Here is a 17,973-nt window from a genome sequence, read left to right as displayed (position 1 = left end):
AATAAAATTATTAGATCTCCATTATGTCTATGGGTGCATGGTGTGCATGGGTAGATACATCTGAATGTGTTGGAAAAATCAAGTACCGATCATTATGCTCGTCACAAATTAATTTTCTTTACAAAGTGATCAAGATAATGCATTTGCGTTTACAAAGACACATCTTTACTAACTGTATGTTTAACATTTGCTATCAAGTGAAACCCAAAAGGACCTACGAAACCTCGTTGTGGCATCTAAAAAACATGTAAATTTAGTAAATTTGTGCTTTTTATTTACTACAACATTCATATACATCAGTTATTTGAACATGTCTTGACATAACTGTAGTCCTTGTTTCATTTCTTGGAAAGTGCAAGTGCTTCTGTTCCTCTAGAGTGCTACGTACATTTCAAACAGAAGCAGATGAAACTTGGAAGTATTATCAAACACAAGTAGTGGAAGTTTGTGACTTATTATTTACTGTCAATTCAGAGTAGTGTATTGGTAAGTTTTTGCTTGAACCAGCATCAAAAACCCTATGCATGTTTTTTTTTTCCTGTATTCCTGTACCTGATAGTGTAGCCTTTGATTACATCTTGTCTAGGTGTGGTCATCCGAAATTGTTTTGTTAGATTTTTTTTGCACTCCCTTCAACTGTGTTTGTTTTCAGTATCTTTCCAGGTGTTTTGCGTGCCACATACATTCCACCTAGTCCTGGGGGTGGAGGGAACATAGCGCCCATATTTGACGAGTTCCGTTTTGTTTCGCAAACTTTGTGACCCGCTGAGGCCACTTGGGTATTAAAAAACATCTTCTTTTTCTCTGTCCACATGTGGAGGCTTCTTCAAAACAATGTCAAGTTGTCCAGAAGAAATTACCAGTTCGGGAAAGAGAGAGTTGTATAGTATCGTGTTTTTGTCTCCTCTCCGGGAATTTTATTGGAGAGGGTTGGAACACTAGGAATTGCTAGATAGGAAAGATGGCCTAATGGTAATTTCGTCTGGACCAAATGTATTTTCCATGGAGAGCTTTCATTTTCTCGGGGTTTAGCATAATTTTTGTACTCGAATACATTTTAATTTATTTTTTTATCTAATGATTTTACAGTGTCCATTTATTAAATTCTCACTCAGTATAGTTACTATATATTTTTAATGTGAAATGATAACTATACAAAAAACGATTTAACGTTTAGAAGCAGATTTCATAGATGCCTTTCATCTGTAATGCTATTGGTGCTATTTTTAGATCATAGATTCTTTATGTGTGTTCTTTGTATTGAGGCAAGAAGTCAAGTGCTAAGATACTTCATCTAGTTTCATTGTTTTACCGCTGTAGGACAAATTTACCAAGCTGATCATGCTGTTACCTGACATTCACCAATTGGCCACCAGAGGGGAAGAGCATCTGTACCACAAGCATTGCAGCGGAGGCGCACCCACACAAACATTACTAATGGAAATGCTACATGCGAAGAGGAAATAGTAGACTCATTGGATCTTTGGAGAAAGGACTTCATTTAATTTGTTTTGTAGGTAAGGTCATAATGTTTTGTCGTGTGTAATAATCAGAGCTTGAAAGTCGATTAATAGTTTTGTCATGAAGACAATGATAAACGAAATGGTAGTCCATATCTTTCCAGTTATAACCAGAAAATATGGTTTTTATTTTGAATTTGTTTGATTACAGTTATTTTTCAATATTTTTGGAAACTGTTGTTGCATTTTGTCATCTTTAGATGTTCTATCTGAATTTCGCTCTTTTGCACTCATTTCATCCACTTGAGCTGTATTTCCTTCTCCAAAAATTTTACAATGGAAAATCAGTCTTTTGTTTTGGTTTAAGTTCAGAAAGATAAAAAGGGGGTAAGATGACAAAGATAAAAATTATTCAAAACATTGCATGCAACTATATAAAAAAAGTATTTTTAAAAAATAGCTTTCAGTAAACATTGGTTGGAGTGCAGTGCACATCACCATATTATATAAGTTAACGCAATAATATATTTATTTATTTGACTAGTTTTCAAACATAAATATTTCTGATGAAGCAGTTTTTATATTAAAATATGTACATTTTGCTGTCCCATTTTTCCTTCAGGAAAATATGAAAAATGTCCTGTTTTGTTGTTTTAAAAATCTGATCACCTTGTACAGTGGGATCCATAAGTCAAGCAAATTGTCCATCACCATGTTTACTTCCTTTGTTTTATGCAATTTGTTTTATGCAATGAGAACTTCCAAGAACTGACACAAAACAACCTCTGAACCAGAATACGTAAAAATACAGTCCTAAAAAATATGTAGGATTAAGATAAAAACCAACAAAAATAGCCATGGACAATTTGCAGAGCAATACTCTTGCTTTACTGATACAAGGTTGGATCCCTTGTACAGTGGGATCCATGAGTATTACTGTGCAAATTGTCCATCACCATATTCGTGCACTTTATTTGACCCAATAAGAGCTTCAAGAATTAAAAGAAGACTCAAAACAAGCTGTCGACAACTTCTGCACCAGCATACATAAAAATCCATCGCTTAATAACTCATAGGATGTAAGATAAAAATTAATGAAAATAATCGTGGACAATTTGCACATTAATACTCATGGATCCCACTGTACAGTGATCCATGAGTATTACCATGCAAATTGTCCATCACCATGTTCGTGCACATTATTTGACCCAATAAGAGAATTAAAAAAGAACTTCTGCACCAGCATACATAATAAAAATCCATCGCTTAAACACACAGAGGGTGTAAGAGAAAAATTAATGAAAATAGTCATGGACAATTTGCACTATAATACTCATGGATCACTGTACAAGGGATCCAACCTTCTATCAGTAAAGCAAGAGTGCTGACTCTAAAGACAAGCATATTACACAGAGGCGTTAGTAAAAATGATTGAAAAGAAAACTGCATTAATGCAACAAAGTTACACTGCACATCTTCTGTTTATTTTATTTCTTTTTGTCCTTACAGGTTTGACAGCTGTGAAGATAATGATCAGAGGCCGGTTCCTCTGTTAATTATGTCCAGTGACTGACTCCTTTTGTGACAGTGAGTCTCGTATATAAGCCTTCTCAGGAAAAGTTACAAAGTAAACAGAACAGGATTCTGGAGGACAGAATAGTGCACTTCATCCTGCCGAAGGATTCACCAGAGATTGTTTCTAGGTGAAATTCTGGTACATGGTATTCACCGTATTATGTACACAAAACACTTTCTCACACACCACACCAGATGTTATGCATGAATGTGTTGCAGCATAGGTGGCATGCACCAGCAGTATGATTGGTTATGCAATGCTTTAGGAAACTAGTTTTAAAGTGTTAAAAGAAAAAGCACAAAAAAAAGCACAATTTCAACTTCTCCGGTGCTGCCCACATGAAGATCTGTGCGTTCGGGAACGGAATGGATATCGGATCTCTTGGCCAGTTCTGCATTGAAGTAGATGAAGATTCCATAAGTTCTTGGCATCGGAAGTGGTGTTGCGTTGCGTTCAGGGATGAAGTGTTGACAGTCATTTTGTTCTAGAAGATGGAGAGCGAAGGGGGAAAAAAGAAGCTGATATTCAGTTTGTTTTTATAACTACAGTTTCCAGTGTTACGCTGAAGTGAACAAAGTGCTCTTGCAAGATCTGTGAAAGGCATATAGTGAAGTTTCAAGTTGACAACATTTGATTCTTTTGTTTCCAAGTAGAAATTTAGTGAGTGAAAACTTGTGCAATAATTAAAAGAAAGTTAAAAAAAAAGATTATGAATAGAGAATCGATCTTTGAATTTAGTATTATCTTTTTAATACTTGTATTGTGTAGCTGTATTAAAATAAGCAAGAAAGTAATTAAGGGAAAACAAAACAGTGATAGATTTCACCGCAAAGGTGAAATGTAGTATGTTACTAATGCCTTTCAAATATTTTTCAAGAAAAATAGTTATGCCTTTTTAAGCAGTACAAAAATTTTAAAAAAAAAAGAGAAAAGAGTGGAAGGCATTTTGTTAAGGAAACTCAGGATTCGTAGTTACGTTTATCCCTTTTTGCAGAAAGGGTTGTAGATGGTAAATAGAATGTCACATATTGTGAACTTGCTGTTGTATAGGTGGGAATTCGGAAAGGGGCAATTTTTTTTATGCACAGGATGATTTCGTGTATTTTTTTTTCTACTTCTCTCGTTTTGGAAACATTGAAATCATTCTTCTTACCTGTTTCCTCACTGTCCCTCACATGAAATCAGACCACAATATCCTTGCTCGGCTCTGTTTTAATTTATAATGTTATTGTGTCTTTAATATGTTTTGTGCATTTACATTCCAAGGAGTAAGCATTGCTTATCCTACAGGGGATACAAGGGCATCAGAATTGTTGAGAGCATATGTTACCGAACATATGTGGTTGTGAGTGTGTGTGAGTGAGTGTATGTATGCATATAGCTTGATTATAAATGTACTGCACCATGAAATATTTGTTTTATTGTAGTGAGAGAAGAGTTTTGTAGCTGTTTTACATTTCTTTTAGGATTTGTTGCATGATTAGACCTGAAACGGGAGTAGTTTTTTTGTGTGTTTTTACAACATTCCATTTAATATGAAAAAAACATCTTGGGCTATTCCACTATCAATTGCCTTCCTGTATTTTGTTCTTGTATTTACTTTGTGTAGTGTATAACAAAAAGGAAGGTTGCTTTTTTTTGCCTTGCTATTATCACTGGAAAAATCTATTAACGTAATAATTGATACCGCTTGTGCGACAAAGTAAATGTGGTGATGGACTAACATTAAAGGCTCTAGTTTTTTGTAGAGTTATCATAAAGGAGCAAAGGTACTGTGGTCAATGATTTTTTCGTGCGTGTGTGTGTATTGTAGGAATATTAGATGTATAATATAATTGTTAACATATTATTGTGGACAATGCGCAGGTTATGTTGCAGACGTCCCTTCATGTTGGTAACCCCTGTTTCTGTTATAGTATGGATGTTACCTTACTCCATTGAAGTGATGCTTCTGATTTTTTTTATTAGCATTTTGTTTCCTACCGAGATATAAATAATGCTGTTAATACAAGTGAATGGGGGAAATAAAGATTTAAAAAAAAAACAACTGCCAAACCATGTGGCTTTATGTCAATTTCTAAGGAGGTGTTCTTCATTCGTAACAGAGATAGTTACTCATATTTAGTAAGAAAAGTGAAAAAAAAATAATGTTTTTCGTACAGATTTGTTTAAAGACAGCCTCGTTGTTTACCAGGTCAGCATTGTTAATGTATTCACTGCCAGAAATGAACGAGCATACTGGCATCTCCCTGGGAATTTACAGAACTATCATGTCACCCACAATGATTTTTTTTTAATAATAAAAGAGAGAGAGAAAAATATTTGTTAGAGAAACCATTATTTTTATGATATGCTTTTCCTTCAGAGATTCTACATGTACAGATTGTAAATGTCCACCTGATGTTCATTGCTACAATCATTATTACATTGTTGTGGTGTTATATATAAAGTGTTTATTTTCTGAAGCGAGTGAAACCGGTTACTACATGAGATTGTTGCTGTTGACATATGTAGTCAATGAATCATCAGGTTGGACATAGTGTTTTTTTTTTAAAAAAAGTAAAAGAGCTTTGTTGCTATTGATTAGAAATAATATTTTAAAGAATGCACGATATATTTGCGTTATAGTAAATCATTTGGTACTTGTCATAAACACTGCACTCTTCCCGAGTGAACAGATTGTGATTAATTTTCAATTATTTGATTTAAATAGATTTATAATGTATTTTTCCTCCATTAACATGTGATTTGTTTGTTACAAACAGCTCCGTTACCTCGTGAGTCTTTACCATGTTGTCAAAGTCACCATACTGTATATGTACATATAAATATGTAATACCATTGTTTTGTAAAAATATATATATAAATATATATATATGTAATGAGAAGTACTGTATCAGTTCCAAAAAATATGAATTCTCAAGGATATTGTTTTGAGGATAGAAATCTTGTTTCAAAGCTACTCCAGGACTTTTTCCCCATCCCACTGTTAATGTTTGTATGTTAATGTTAATATCCATATTTCTTCTTTAGTTTTTATTGATATTCCTGTACAGAACACATGTTCAATATAATTTCTTTGTACCATAATGGCCTTTGAATGTTCAAGGATATTCTTTGAAATGGCCAAGATAGTCAGTTTTTCAAATCTGTCTGGGTGACAAATTATTTTTTTCCCCCTCTTGTACCATCAAACCATGTGTCCATGGAGTTAGACATCAAATTATAGAAATAAAATCCTTGAAAGGGTTTTTAAAAAAAGTAGCGAGATGTTGTTTTATTTTGCATGCAGCTTTGTTGTTATCAATGGGAAGATTCTGTAAGTGAACCTTGCAACCATGGAATGCGAGAAAGGAGAAACAAAAGAAGAATAAAGAACAACAACAATAATAATAATAAAACAAGCTATAAACAAACCAACCATATTTCCGGTGTATAAAAGACACCCCATTTTTCATTCACTTTTTTGAGAAAAGCTTTATCACTGAATTTGTAATTAATTTACAGTATTTCAAATAAAAAGTAATATGTACATCTAAATTCAACAAGTAACTTACCTAATCTAACCAGAAAAAATACATTTTAATCTTCTTCGTCACACACCGTAAGGAAACAAGAAACAAATTGTCTAACTCAGAGCAGAGAAAATTTCCAGAAATGAAGGTAATCAAAAACTGACTATTGGCATATAAGACGCACCCTGTTTTCTAGACCAATTTTTAAAGAGAAAAGTGCATCTTTACACTGGCAAATACGGTAGTTTTTTAAATTTCTGATTAGCATTCTCACATAAATGATGCTTCGGCAAGTACTTTATTACTAAGATAACTGTTATTTATTACAATAGTAAGCTTTGATTCTGTAATTCTCCAAAAAACGAAAATAAACCATTTTGTTGATACATAAGTACATTGCATGTACATACAGTGTGTCCAAAAAGTCATGGAACCAAGATTTTGAATATAGCTAACTTTTGTACAAAAAGCAATAACACACAAAACTGGGTATTAACTTTGTCTATGTTTTTTAAACATTAAATAAGAAAATCAGCTGTGGAGACACTTGCAATAATTTTCGGTGTATTAAATGGTCTGTGTGGGTATTTATCTAATTGATAAAATGGCAATAAATATATATACATTTTATGCATCATAGACAATTTTATTGGGTTAATTATGGCATATTCATATAAAGTTGTTTTGTTTTCAAAATTACGAGGTATGGGCATCATTGGTAATGTCAGAGGGCAGTACCAGGTGTGCCACACATCAATACCCAGATGAAATAAAAGATTTGAAATTTATCCTCTTGTTTATTTCAACACACTTTATTTCATCCGGGTATTATATGGTATAGTTGAATTATATAGCTACTTGGTATTGCCCTTTGACATGAACAATGATGCCAGTACATTTAATTTTGAATTATTTTTTTATGAATGCCAAAATTATGCCCATAAAATTGTATAGAATGCATAAAATGTGTAAAAATGTATCACTCTTTTATTTTATCAATTTGATAAGTACTCAGTGGGTTTATCAATGGTTTAAAAGACTGTTGATAATATCTAGACAATAGCGAAAGCGAATGACATGAAGATTTCACGTGAATGCTCTAGAAGGAATTCTAATCTAAGTATATATAATTTTTCAGATTTTGAAGTATCATAGTGGTTTTTTGAAGAGAGGAAAATTCGAAAACAACTACCCCTACATCGGCCAAAGTTCCAGCTGAGCCTTAACACATACATGTAGCTCTAATCTGCCACATGAGAAATACCAACAAGAACAACAGAGACTTTTGCCAATATTACTAACATTATGGGTGTAATGGATTACCAGAGTGAGCATAGGCGTAACTTTGTAACCCCCCAAATTTTCAGGTTGTTAAAATTTACAAGTTAAATATACTTTTGTTAACATCCTAAGACCTAAGGAGCTAAGTAATAAATAATAATATTTATGATTTCTCAAATGTAACACTTATTTAGCAAATAATCCTGGACACTTTTTTTTATGGGGGTGAGGGGAATTCGACTCTGCCCCCTTCACTCTGAAAAGTTAGCCTCAAGTTCATAACTGTCCCCCCAAAGTTGAAGTTCCAAGTTATGCCCATGAGAGTCAGTTTATCGCTGTCTCTTTGGAAGCACTTTCATGGTGCCACCACTGCATAAGGGTGCTTACAATAGACACACATTGATGATGAACTATTTTCTTGGGCATATAAATGGGTAATTGGGGCAGTTTGAGATATTTGTCTTTTAAGCTTTTGAATATAGTGCACTGAAAATTGTTGAATGAAAAGTGTAGAGTTTTGTAACGTGTGTGTTACTCTGAGGAATAAGCCCTGATTGCTGTCAGTGTGAACTTTCAAATAGGTTTGTGCATAGAGGAGATGCCTTACCCAATGCCCAACACACACACACACACACACACACACACACTCACACTCACACTCACACTCTCTCACTCTCACTCACTCACTCACTCACTCACTCTCTCTCTCTCTCTCTCTCTCACTCTCTCTCTCTCTCTCTCTCTCTCTCTCTCTCTCTCTCTCTCTCTCTCTCTCTCTCTCTCTCTCTCTCTCTCTCTCTCTCTCTCTCTCTCTCTCTCTCTCTCTCTCTCTCGCCCATCATTATTCAAGAACCAATAAACATGGATTATAGACGACATAAATAGTCTTGTTACATTTGAAATAGTGACCATTAGGCCCAATATCTTCAACTCTCGTATGCAAGGATGTTAGCAAGTGCATTCTGACAGAATTGAAATAATAATACACATCATGCAAAACCTGTACCCCATGAACTTAAAAGTTAGAACAACCTGATCCCATGATCACATCGGTGGAAAAGCGAACCATTTCGTGCATTTTTACTCTGCTGCATTATAGGATCTAAAGGGTGAGCATGTCCATGATTTATAAATTAATATGCTGCTTTTCATTTATATGCTATGGAATCTTTTCAGATCCACTAGAATGTGGGGAAATTTTGTTAATGAAGTTTTGTGAAGATGAATTTCTATTGACTCAGTTTCCTGAACATTACTCCCAAGTAGGGATGGCCACAAAATCTGGATAATGGATATCCAAATTTCAAATTATCCAATATCTCTTTCGGATGCACTGGATATCTGGATAATTCAGATAGTACATATTTGATGTAGGATTTGTAGAAAATCCGTACAGTGAAATACAAACATGATGAATAAAAGAATATGTGGATAGCCCATAAAACTGTCTAGACAATGCACACAATGTAGACATTTTGGATAATTGGGATATCAGATATCTGGGTATTGGATAATCTGGATATCACGATATTCAATATCTAGTTATTTAAAATCCGGATAGAAAATTAGCCGATATCTGGATTTGGCCACATCTGGTCCCAAGGATAAGGATAGAGATTTCCTGATTTCCTTTTGGCTAATGACGGTGATGATCAACCAGGGACCTCGGGCATCATAGCATTCTGCGCCACTCGGCCACAGAGGTCAGCATGGTGAAAAATGTATTCAAAGAACAAAAGGAAAGGAATGTGCATAGAAAGAAATCCATTCCTGTTTTTGCTAACAAGAAAGGATCACTGTACTGTATTTTTTTTCACACTCTTTACCTTTAGTATTTCAGACCTACTTTATTCTGAACAGTGTATGTAAATATTGTATGAACACGCACAAACCATATCTCTCCAAAATTATCAAGAACCAGGTGAATACGTTCGCTCACACAATTTTTCTCTTGTTGCAGCTCACCAATATTTGGCATAAAACCAAATTTATGAGTAAATTAACAATATTGATAAATCATGTAAATGACATCCAATTAGAAGGATAATAGTACTTAATCAAAATGTAAAAGGGCCTCCCTTGTGATCAAGGAGGCCCTTGATCAGGTTTGTTACCCAGTGGAGCGACATTGCCTATCTGCATAAAGTGTACTTTAAACAATAATTAAAAAAAATTCAGAATGTAAACTTTTTCTAAAAATAAATTACCCAACAAGAAAAATGCCTTACGAGTTTCACATTTAAGGAGTTAACAATCAGATTTTTCCTATTTAGTCTTAATCTGAAATACAAATAATATGGACTTTAAAAGAGTACATAGTGTTATTGAATATAACAAAAAAAAAAAACGTAACACAATAAATACAATTATCAACTTTATGGATACATCACACCTCCATTGTCGACTAAGATAAAGGTGGAGGAGGTAAGTGCACCATGTGTTGTATTAAGGAGATTTCACATCGAAGTGACAAGTGACACACAACACGTCTTGTGGCATATTACTTGCATATTAACCTTAAGAAAGAAATACAGTGCAATCTCTCATATGGAGCTGTGTTTTATAGCCTGCTTTGTGCTGTCTTGGTCTTCTTTATTGCACATGTGCAATGGATGCTGTTTTTTCTATATTGGAAGGGGAAGAAGTGGCTAGTCAGTGTATGCAGCTAGTGGAGAAGTTTCACTTGCCATTTGTTTCTTCAGTGTAAAAGCCTCGGATCACTTGTCACTTAGGTGTGAAAAAATTAGTTCTATCACCGAAGCAGTGCTAAAATGAGAATGCAGGGGATGCCACATCACCTCGCTATAAAAATTTCCATGAAGCATTCTCCTGCCTATGTGTCATCATGTTAAATCATACAAGCTTCCCCCACAATTCCAAGGTTCTAACAAACATCCCTCAAGTGCTGCACTGAAGATTGATATAGTTGTAAATTATAATTTCAGTGGACAAAGGAAACATTCATAGGTTAATGATGTGTGTATGAATTAAATTACAAGAGGAAAGTAGGAACTGCAGGTACTATAAATGTAAAAAGTAATTGCTATTTAACTGTACAACTTTTAATGGTAGAGTGGGATGCATAAGTATTACCAAGAAATTATCCATCACCATGTTTCTCTTTGCTTTATGCAATAAGGGCTTCAAGAATTGAAACAAAACATGAAACAATTTGCTGGCAACCTCATCATCAGTATACACAAAAATCTATTAGCATGTAAGAAAAGTAATGAGAACAGCCAGGGGCAATTTACCAACCAATACTTGTGCATCCCACTGTATCTGAAATGGCAAAAGCTTGGTAAATTTAATTCTACTTTGTGTGCAGGTATGCTAACCAGGACTGGGTTTGCAGCTGATAATGGAATTGAAATGTGCACCCACTAGTATTGACAGCACAAGAGCCCCTCTTCCTGTCATTCCCCAGAAACCAAAAACTAGGACAGTAAATGTTCATAGCCATGCATTTTTGTATGGTGTTAAGGGTTATATTAATTGTGATTGCCCTCCTAGATAATATTTCCAACTCCCTGTGTCACTCCACTAATATTCTTATTCCTGGTGCAGCAACTGTTTACTGCGAATCAAACCAAGGAACCTTTTACAACACAATTCTGTCAGTGTTTGAAACTGAGTAGTTACTTTTATGTAGGAATTCTTAACGGTAACTAGCGACTTTTAAAAGTAAGAAGCTGCAACTGTAACAGAATCACATTTTTTTTACTTTTACAGTTATTTTACACCACTTAAATGGCTAACTTGGAAATTTGCAATGTAGGTAGAACTAAATTTGACAGCTCTAAAGATTGTTTCCAATATATGTATCTTCTCTGGATGTTAAGGTGATAGCATTTTTTTTTAAAATAATCGTTTAAGGCAAGGATTCAGTTAAGTAGTTTCCAAGTTCTAGCCCTGGGGTGAGGGGTGATATGACTGCTGACTGCTTATTCCATCATTAAATTGATGCAATAGATATATGAAGACAACCCTCCACCACAAGTGCCGCAGAGTGAGACTCCGCAATTAGGGGATTTTGTTTTATAAAGTGTAATAAAACAGGTTTGATAGGGGGCGTTCTCAGTAGCTTCCACATTCACTCTTACAAAGGTACTGGGGTAGCTGACAGCAATAAACATTCAGTCCATAGTGAGTCGAATAGTTTGAAAGTGGAGTGTCGCTCTGAGCACGTCCATCTGTGTATTTAATATTGCTGGGATAAATGCATAATATGTAATTCAAAGGCCAATACCAGGGACGTCGTTAGGGAGGGGCACGGGGGTCACTCATGACAAATATTGCGACTTTTTGTGATTTTTCTTCATTTAGCCTCCACCAGGGTTGTCACAGGCCCAGGAACCCATACATTCTAATGGGTTTTATTGGGTTCCGTTGCGGGACCGGAACCTTTTTTCTCGCACAATTTAAATTCGGTCCAAGTAGTGTATTGTTCCATTAAATAAGGTTCCTGGACCGTATTAAAATTCAACCGGTAAAAGGGTACCTGCACCGTATTTAAATTCAGCGGCAAACAATCTTCCTGCACAGTATTTAAAATCAACCGGAAAAAGAATTCCTGCACAGGATTTAAATTCAAATGGATAAAAGTTCCTGGACTGAATTGAGGCCTAGAACCCATTTACACTAGTTGATTTTCTCTCCCGGATGGGAAATGATTTATTTACAATTCCTGGACCATTAACAACCCTGGGATTGTTAAAGATCAAGGAACGCATACATTCTAGTTTGTTCTATAGGGTTGGTTGGTTGATTTGGGGTTTTAAGTCCACTTTATGCACAGTAAGGCTAATCGGGACTGGACCTACAGTTTAAAGTGGGATCCGAATCACTATGTGCCTCCACCGGCAACGACGCTACCACTGCGCCATCGGGGAGGCCCTGTTCTATAGGGTTCCGTAACAGGACCGGAACTTTTTTTTCTCGCACAATTTAAATTCGTACCAAGTTGCGAATTGTTTCATTTCAAAACGGAACTTCGACCCTATTTAAACTGATCCGGAAAAAATGTTCGTTGACCGTATTTAAATTCATCAGGAAGTAAGGGACCTGGACCGAATTTAAATTCATCTGGAAAAAATATTCCTGGACCGAATTGAAAACTTTACAGATGAAAAGGTTCCTTACGGTCCAGAACCCATTTGCGCTTGATGATTTTCTCTCCTGGATGGGAATTGAATTTATTTAAAATTCCTGGATCTTTGACAACCCTGGCCCAACAAATGCAGACGCTGTGGTTGCTGCTTAGGTGGGAAAGTTGACTACACATACAAATAGAATTAATCCGAAGTTACAAGGGTCATTCAAGGTTGACCAAGACTTTTATTTATAGACAGGAAATATACATACAAATGCATAGGAGCAACAAACTATGTCAGTTTTTCAAAGTATTCCCTGAACATCCAGACACCGTTGCCGTCTTTGTGGAAGTTCCTTGATGTCTTTGATGTAGAAAGAAGTAGGTTGGCGTCGTAACCACTGCAGGACAGCGTTCTTGAGTTCCTCATCTGTCTGCAAGTGCGTTCCGCCCAAATGCTCTTTAAGAGCCCCAAACAAGTGGGAATCCCTGGGGGCTAAATCTGGACTGCAAGGACTGTGTGGTAAAACCTCCCAGTGCAACTTGGTCAGTGTTATTTGAGTCAAATGGCCCATGTGTGCCCTGCCTTTTCTGAAACTTTTTGGCTAATCGTGAAGATGATAATGAGTTAAGATTAAATTGATGAAAGGGCCATTACAAAGAACACACATGCCCAGGCCGGGATTCGAACTACGGACACTCTGCTTTGTAGCGTAACCTGCTAACCACTCCACCACGGAGTTGTCAGCCCAAATTGAAATGAAAATTAGAAAATGCCATCTTGAATTTGCAAGTACAGAGTTCACCTCCAAGGGCAAAAGATTTTCGCTCCCACTAGGATAGGCAAATAACAGAAAATGCTTGATAAGTAATTTGGCTCTCCATATTTCATGATATTATTATGTAAGTAACTATTATTCGTTATATACAAGGGTCGTTCAAGGTTGGCCAAGACTTTCGTGCATAAAATATTAATCAATCAATGTAGCGCTGCATTACTTCGGCAGGACAGACCATGATTCCTTACGAGTAACCATGACCCCTTGGGACGCATTTGGCGCATGCGCAGTAGTGTAAACAAAGATGGCGGCATAGTGTATCTGTTGCTGTGGAACGGCGGTGTATAATGAAATTTCTCGTGAAGTAGAAGGTGAAACCTGCTGAAATTTGGCGTAGACTGCAAGCACAGTATGGTGAACAAACACTGTCACGGGCAAGGGTGTACGAATGGTGTCAACAGTTCAGTGAAGGGCGGGAGTTGGAAGCAAATGAACCACATGTGGATTTTTTGGAAAATGAACGAAGTCAATCAATCATTTCTATTTCGTTATTTTACGCCCTTTTTTTCCTCTTGGGTTAAATGCGACGATGAGATTGAATGATGAACCGAAGGAATAGCGATGCGAGAGACATGATGCAACCACACCTGTTAGAGGTCCGAACCTGGGACCTCTGGTTTCGTAGCGCGTTATGGTAGTGGAATCCTTTGAATGTATAACTATAAAAGTAGGGTGAAAGAAAGCAACATTGTACGAGGGTCACTATTTATATTTTGAGCCTAACAATGAAAAAACAGGAATTTGGCATTGAAAACTGCTTTATTGTTTTTCGAAGTATTCTCCTTTATGGTCAATACACTTTTGCATTCGTTCGAACCATTTGTCAAAGCAGTTTTTCCAATCTTCTTGAGACACCTCCATAATATGGTTTTTGAACGCATCAACGGCGTCTTCCGCCGACGAAAATCGTTGTCCACGCAATTTATTCTTGACATTCGGGAACAAGAAAAAGTCATTGGGTGCCAAATCAGGACTGTGCGGCGGATGACCCATCAATTCGATTTTTTGACTGTTCATAAAGTCGGTTGTTAGACGAGATGTGTGACAGCTGGCATTGTCTTGATGAAGAATGATCCGACGGCGTTTGTTTGTTTTCCGTATTTGACCGAAGACCTCTGGCAAATAAATTGTTGTGTACCATTCAGAGTTGACCGTTCTACGTTCCTCTAAAGGCACAGTTGCCACATGACCAGTTTTCCCGAAAAAAACAGGCGACCATTTGTTTCGATGTGCTTCGAGCGCGAACAACTTTTGTTGGATTGGGTTCATCTTGAAACACCCATACAGTCGACTGCTGTTTACGTTCCAGCTCATATGCATATATCCATGGTTCGTCACCTGTTACAATCTTATATACGTCTTTTGAAGCACCACGATTGTATTTATTGAGCATTTGTTTGCACCAATTGACGCGAGCGTCTTTTTGAGTTTTTGTCAAATTGTGTGGGATCCAACGAGAACATACCTTTCTCACAGCTAAATGATCATGTAATATTTTATATATGCTGGTTGGTGGAACTAATGCCTATGGTTGCCTCAATCTCACAGTATGTCACATGACGATCTTGCAGTATTAGGTTTTGCACAGCATCAATGTTTTCTTGAACAACAACTGATTTTGGACGACCTTCGCGAATCTCGTCGGTGAGCGAATGGCGGCCACGATTAAATTCGTTATACCAGCGTTTCACAGTGGCAAAGGATGGGGCTTCATCGCCAAATGTGGAAGTAAGTTGATCGATGCACTCTTGTCTTGAAAATCCACGTCGAAAATCGTAAAAAATCATCGCACGAAGATGTTCACGAGTTAATTCCATTTTATTGTTGTCGCGCAATATCCAAGGCAACATACACAACACAAATGAAGCTATTGACAAAACATTTGAAGTACGTTGTTATGGTCAATAATGCCAGACGATGCCGTGCAAACGTCAAATCGCGCCTAACTTCAATCAGTGTTGCCAAGGCTCAAATTATAAATAGTGGCCCTTGTAATGTGCAAAAAAGTAATGTTTAGTTCCTCTAAAGAAAACTACGATTATTCAATAAAATTAATTTTGAAGGACAAAGCCCCTGCTAAGTGTTTTTCCATTCGGTGACGCGAAGTCATCACATCGAGTCCCATCTGGTTTTGAGAGTGGCATTCGCTTACATATTGATTTCAAGTAGCTTCCCAATTGTCCTCACGATGTTGGGCCATCACAGAAATTTTGGAGTTCCTTCCAGGGGTCAAACCTTGAACCTGTCGACTCAGTTGCGTACGCAAGGGGGGGTTACCGGGTTTAACCCCCCCTTGAGCTTTTGAAATATTATGGAAAATGCTGTAGAAAAGAATTAAAAATGGCTAATTTATCACAGTCAAGGATCTGCGACAGTAATAATAATAATAAAAAAGTCTAATAATAATAATAATAATTTGAATTATTATTCCCATGCAGCATGAAGAAAAACACAACATTCCAAACACAATCTATAAGCGGCCGCAAAGTTCAATTTTGCATTGTTTTAAATTTTTTTTTTTTTTTGCAAAAAGTCGCGCAGTGACTCTCGCGAGAATTGTGAAAATTCCTTGCTTCGTCGCAGTGTGCCGATATTGCAAACGTTCTTCCTGGTACTGATTTCACATCCCCTTGTGAACTCTCAAGTGATGCTGAGTCTACATCCACATCATTAAATAATGTTGAAGAAGTGCTTTGTGAAACACCTAGAAGTGATAAATGTGTTGGAATGTCTATAAACTTACTTTTCAACGAAAACATAGACTCAGTGGAATTTAGCAACATGTATTCTCGCGCTTCATCATCATCCTGGGCGAGTTCGATAGGTAAAGGTAATGCAAATTCCCCCGTGCACATAGCACCGTGCCATGAAGGCACACGTAGTGGTGTGGTGGGCCCCGAAGATTGTTGATCTCGAACTATTTTGCAGGTGATGTGATCAGCACCATGCTCCGGCAGCTTTCATCCCCCAGGGTTGCTCTCAGGTACCCATTGCTATGAGGCTGGGTGCGGAGACAAGGCTGGATAAATTCCAACCAATTCCGGGAATCGAACCCGGATATCCCACGAAGTTGTCAGACTAGACCAGCGCGGCTCCTTGAATTAGTTTCATATTTCGATTATTTCAATAAATTTAATATATTTGCTTGTTTTTATGGATTTTCTTCACACTTAAAATGTCTCACTTATCATATACAAATAACAGTTGACTTTTGTAACAAAGAAACAAAAGAAATGTAATTTTGTTCTATTTCTTTCATAAATAGCAGCTGCATTAGTAGTAATTATTATTAGTAATTAAACTAATTAATTAATTAATTATAAGAATTATTAATTTTTTATTATTATTAATTAAAGTATAATAAAACAATGGCAATGTGAATTTGTAGAAAGTTTTCGAAATAACACCCCCTTTCATGAAAACCTGCGTACGCTACTGCCTGTCGTACCAAAGACGAGAGCGCAATAGTTTTAGCGCGTGGGAATTTTGTTATTTCTATTGCCATCATATAATCAGTTTCGCACGCACAAAGAAGATTACTTTTAAGAAATTATGTGTGTGCATAAAATTTCATATACAGGGTGTTTCGTAAGTTCGTTTACAACGCTTGGAGGTGATTGTACGAGTGAAAATAAGGTGGAAAATTCATGTAACGAAATTCCGGAAACTGCTTTGTTGCCGAGTTATTGACTTTTGAAAACGTGGGAAATTGATTTTCCGAAGTGAATAATGGCAAAACGGGTGGAGAGAAGTCGTTCGGTGTTGGGCGGTCCACTAAGAAATTGTGTACGCTCTTGTCAAAAAATCACGCGGCAATGTTGTGCAATGTCGGAGCAAGGGATTCCCCAAAGGACGCGAATAAAGATGTTGACGGGAATGGGGTGGGTGTGCGTTCTGCGTGAGCTGGTATCGACGAAAATTGGCATGTGTTGAGTGGCACCAAAAAACAAAGAAAATTTCCTGAGCGAAGGGCACCATGACGTAAAAACGAAAAAAATGAACTGTCATAGGTTGCATACCCTGAAGGGCAGATGGGTGTCCATGTGATCTCACGTTAAGTACCACATTTCCCGCTAGGGGCGCCAACAGTGTAGGTTTCCTCATGAAGGAGCGCACGTGTCTGTGCCATTCGTGCTTCAGGTGCTGTGCCAACAGCAGGTTGTTAAACATTCACGGTTGAATGGAAAGACGTGAGGTTCTTGGACAGTAG

The 17,973-nt window shown here is 36.7% G+C and overlaps 1 protein-coding gene across 2 annotated transcripts in view; it reads left to right on the top strand.

The window, feature by feature from the left end:
* The window catches only part of ftz-f1 (ftz transcription factor 1), a 66,564-nt gene extending 60,264 nt beyond the window's left edge, over positions 1–6,300 (top strand). For both annotated transcript variants that reach the window (XM_083110100.1, XM_083110099.1), the window contains exons 4-5: positions 1,321–1,517; positions 2,970–6,300. In XM_083110100.1, coding sequence (XP_082966226.1) covers positions 1,321–1,467 — 147 coding nt within the window. In that variant the 3' untranslated portion in view covers positions 1,468–1,517; positions 2,970–6,300. The remainder of the gene's footprint in view (positions 1–1,320; positions 1,518–2,969) is intronic.
* Positions 6,301–17,973: the final 11,673 nt, after the last annotated feature.

The sequence above is a fragment of the Lepisma saccharinum genome, chromosome 23, assembly GCF_977018435.1.
Source record: "Lepisma saccharinum chromosome 23, izLepSacc3.1, whole genome shotgun sequence".
Classification (NCBI taxonomy): Eukaryota; Metazoa; Arthropoda; class Insecta; order Zygentoma; family Lepismatidae; genus Lepisma; species Lepisma saccharinum.
Note: the sequence above shows the minus strand (reverse complement) of the source record. Positions and strands in the feature narration are given on the sequence as shown.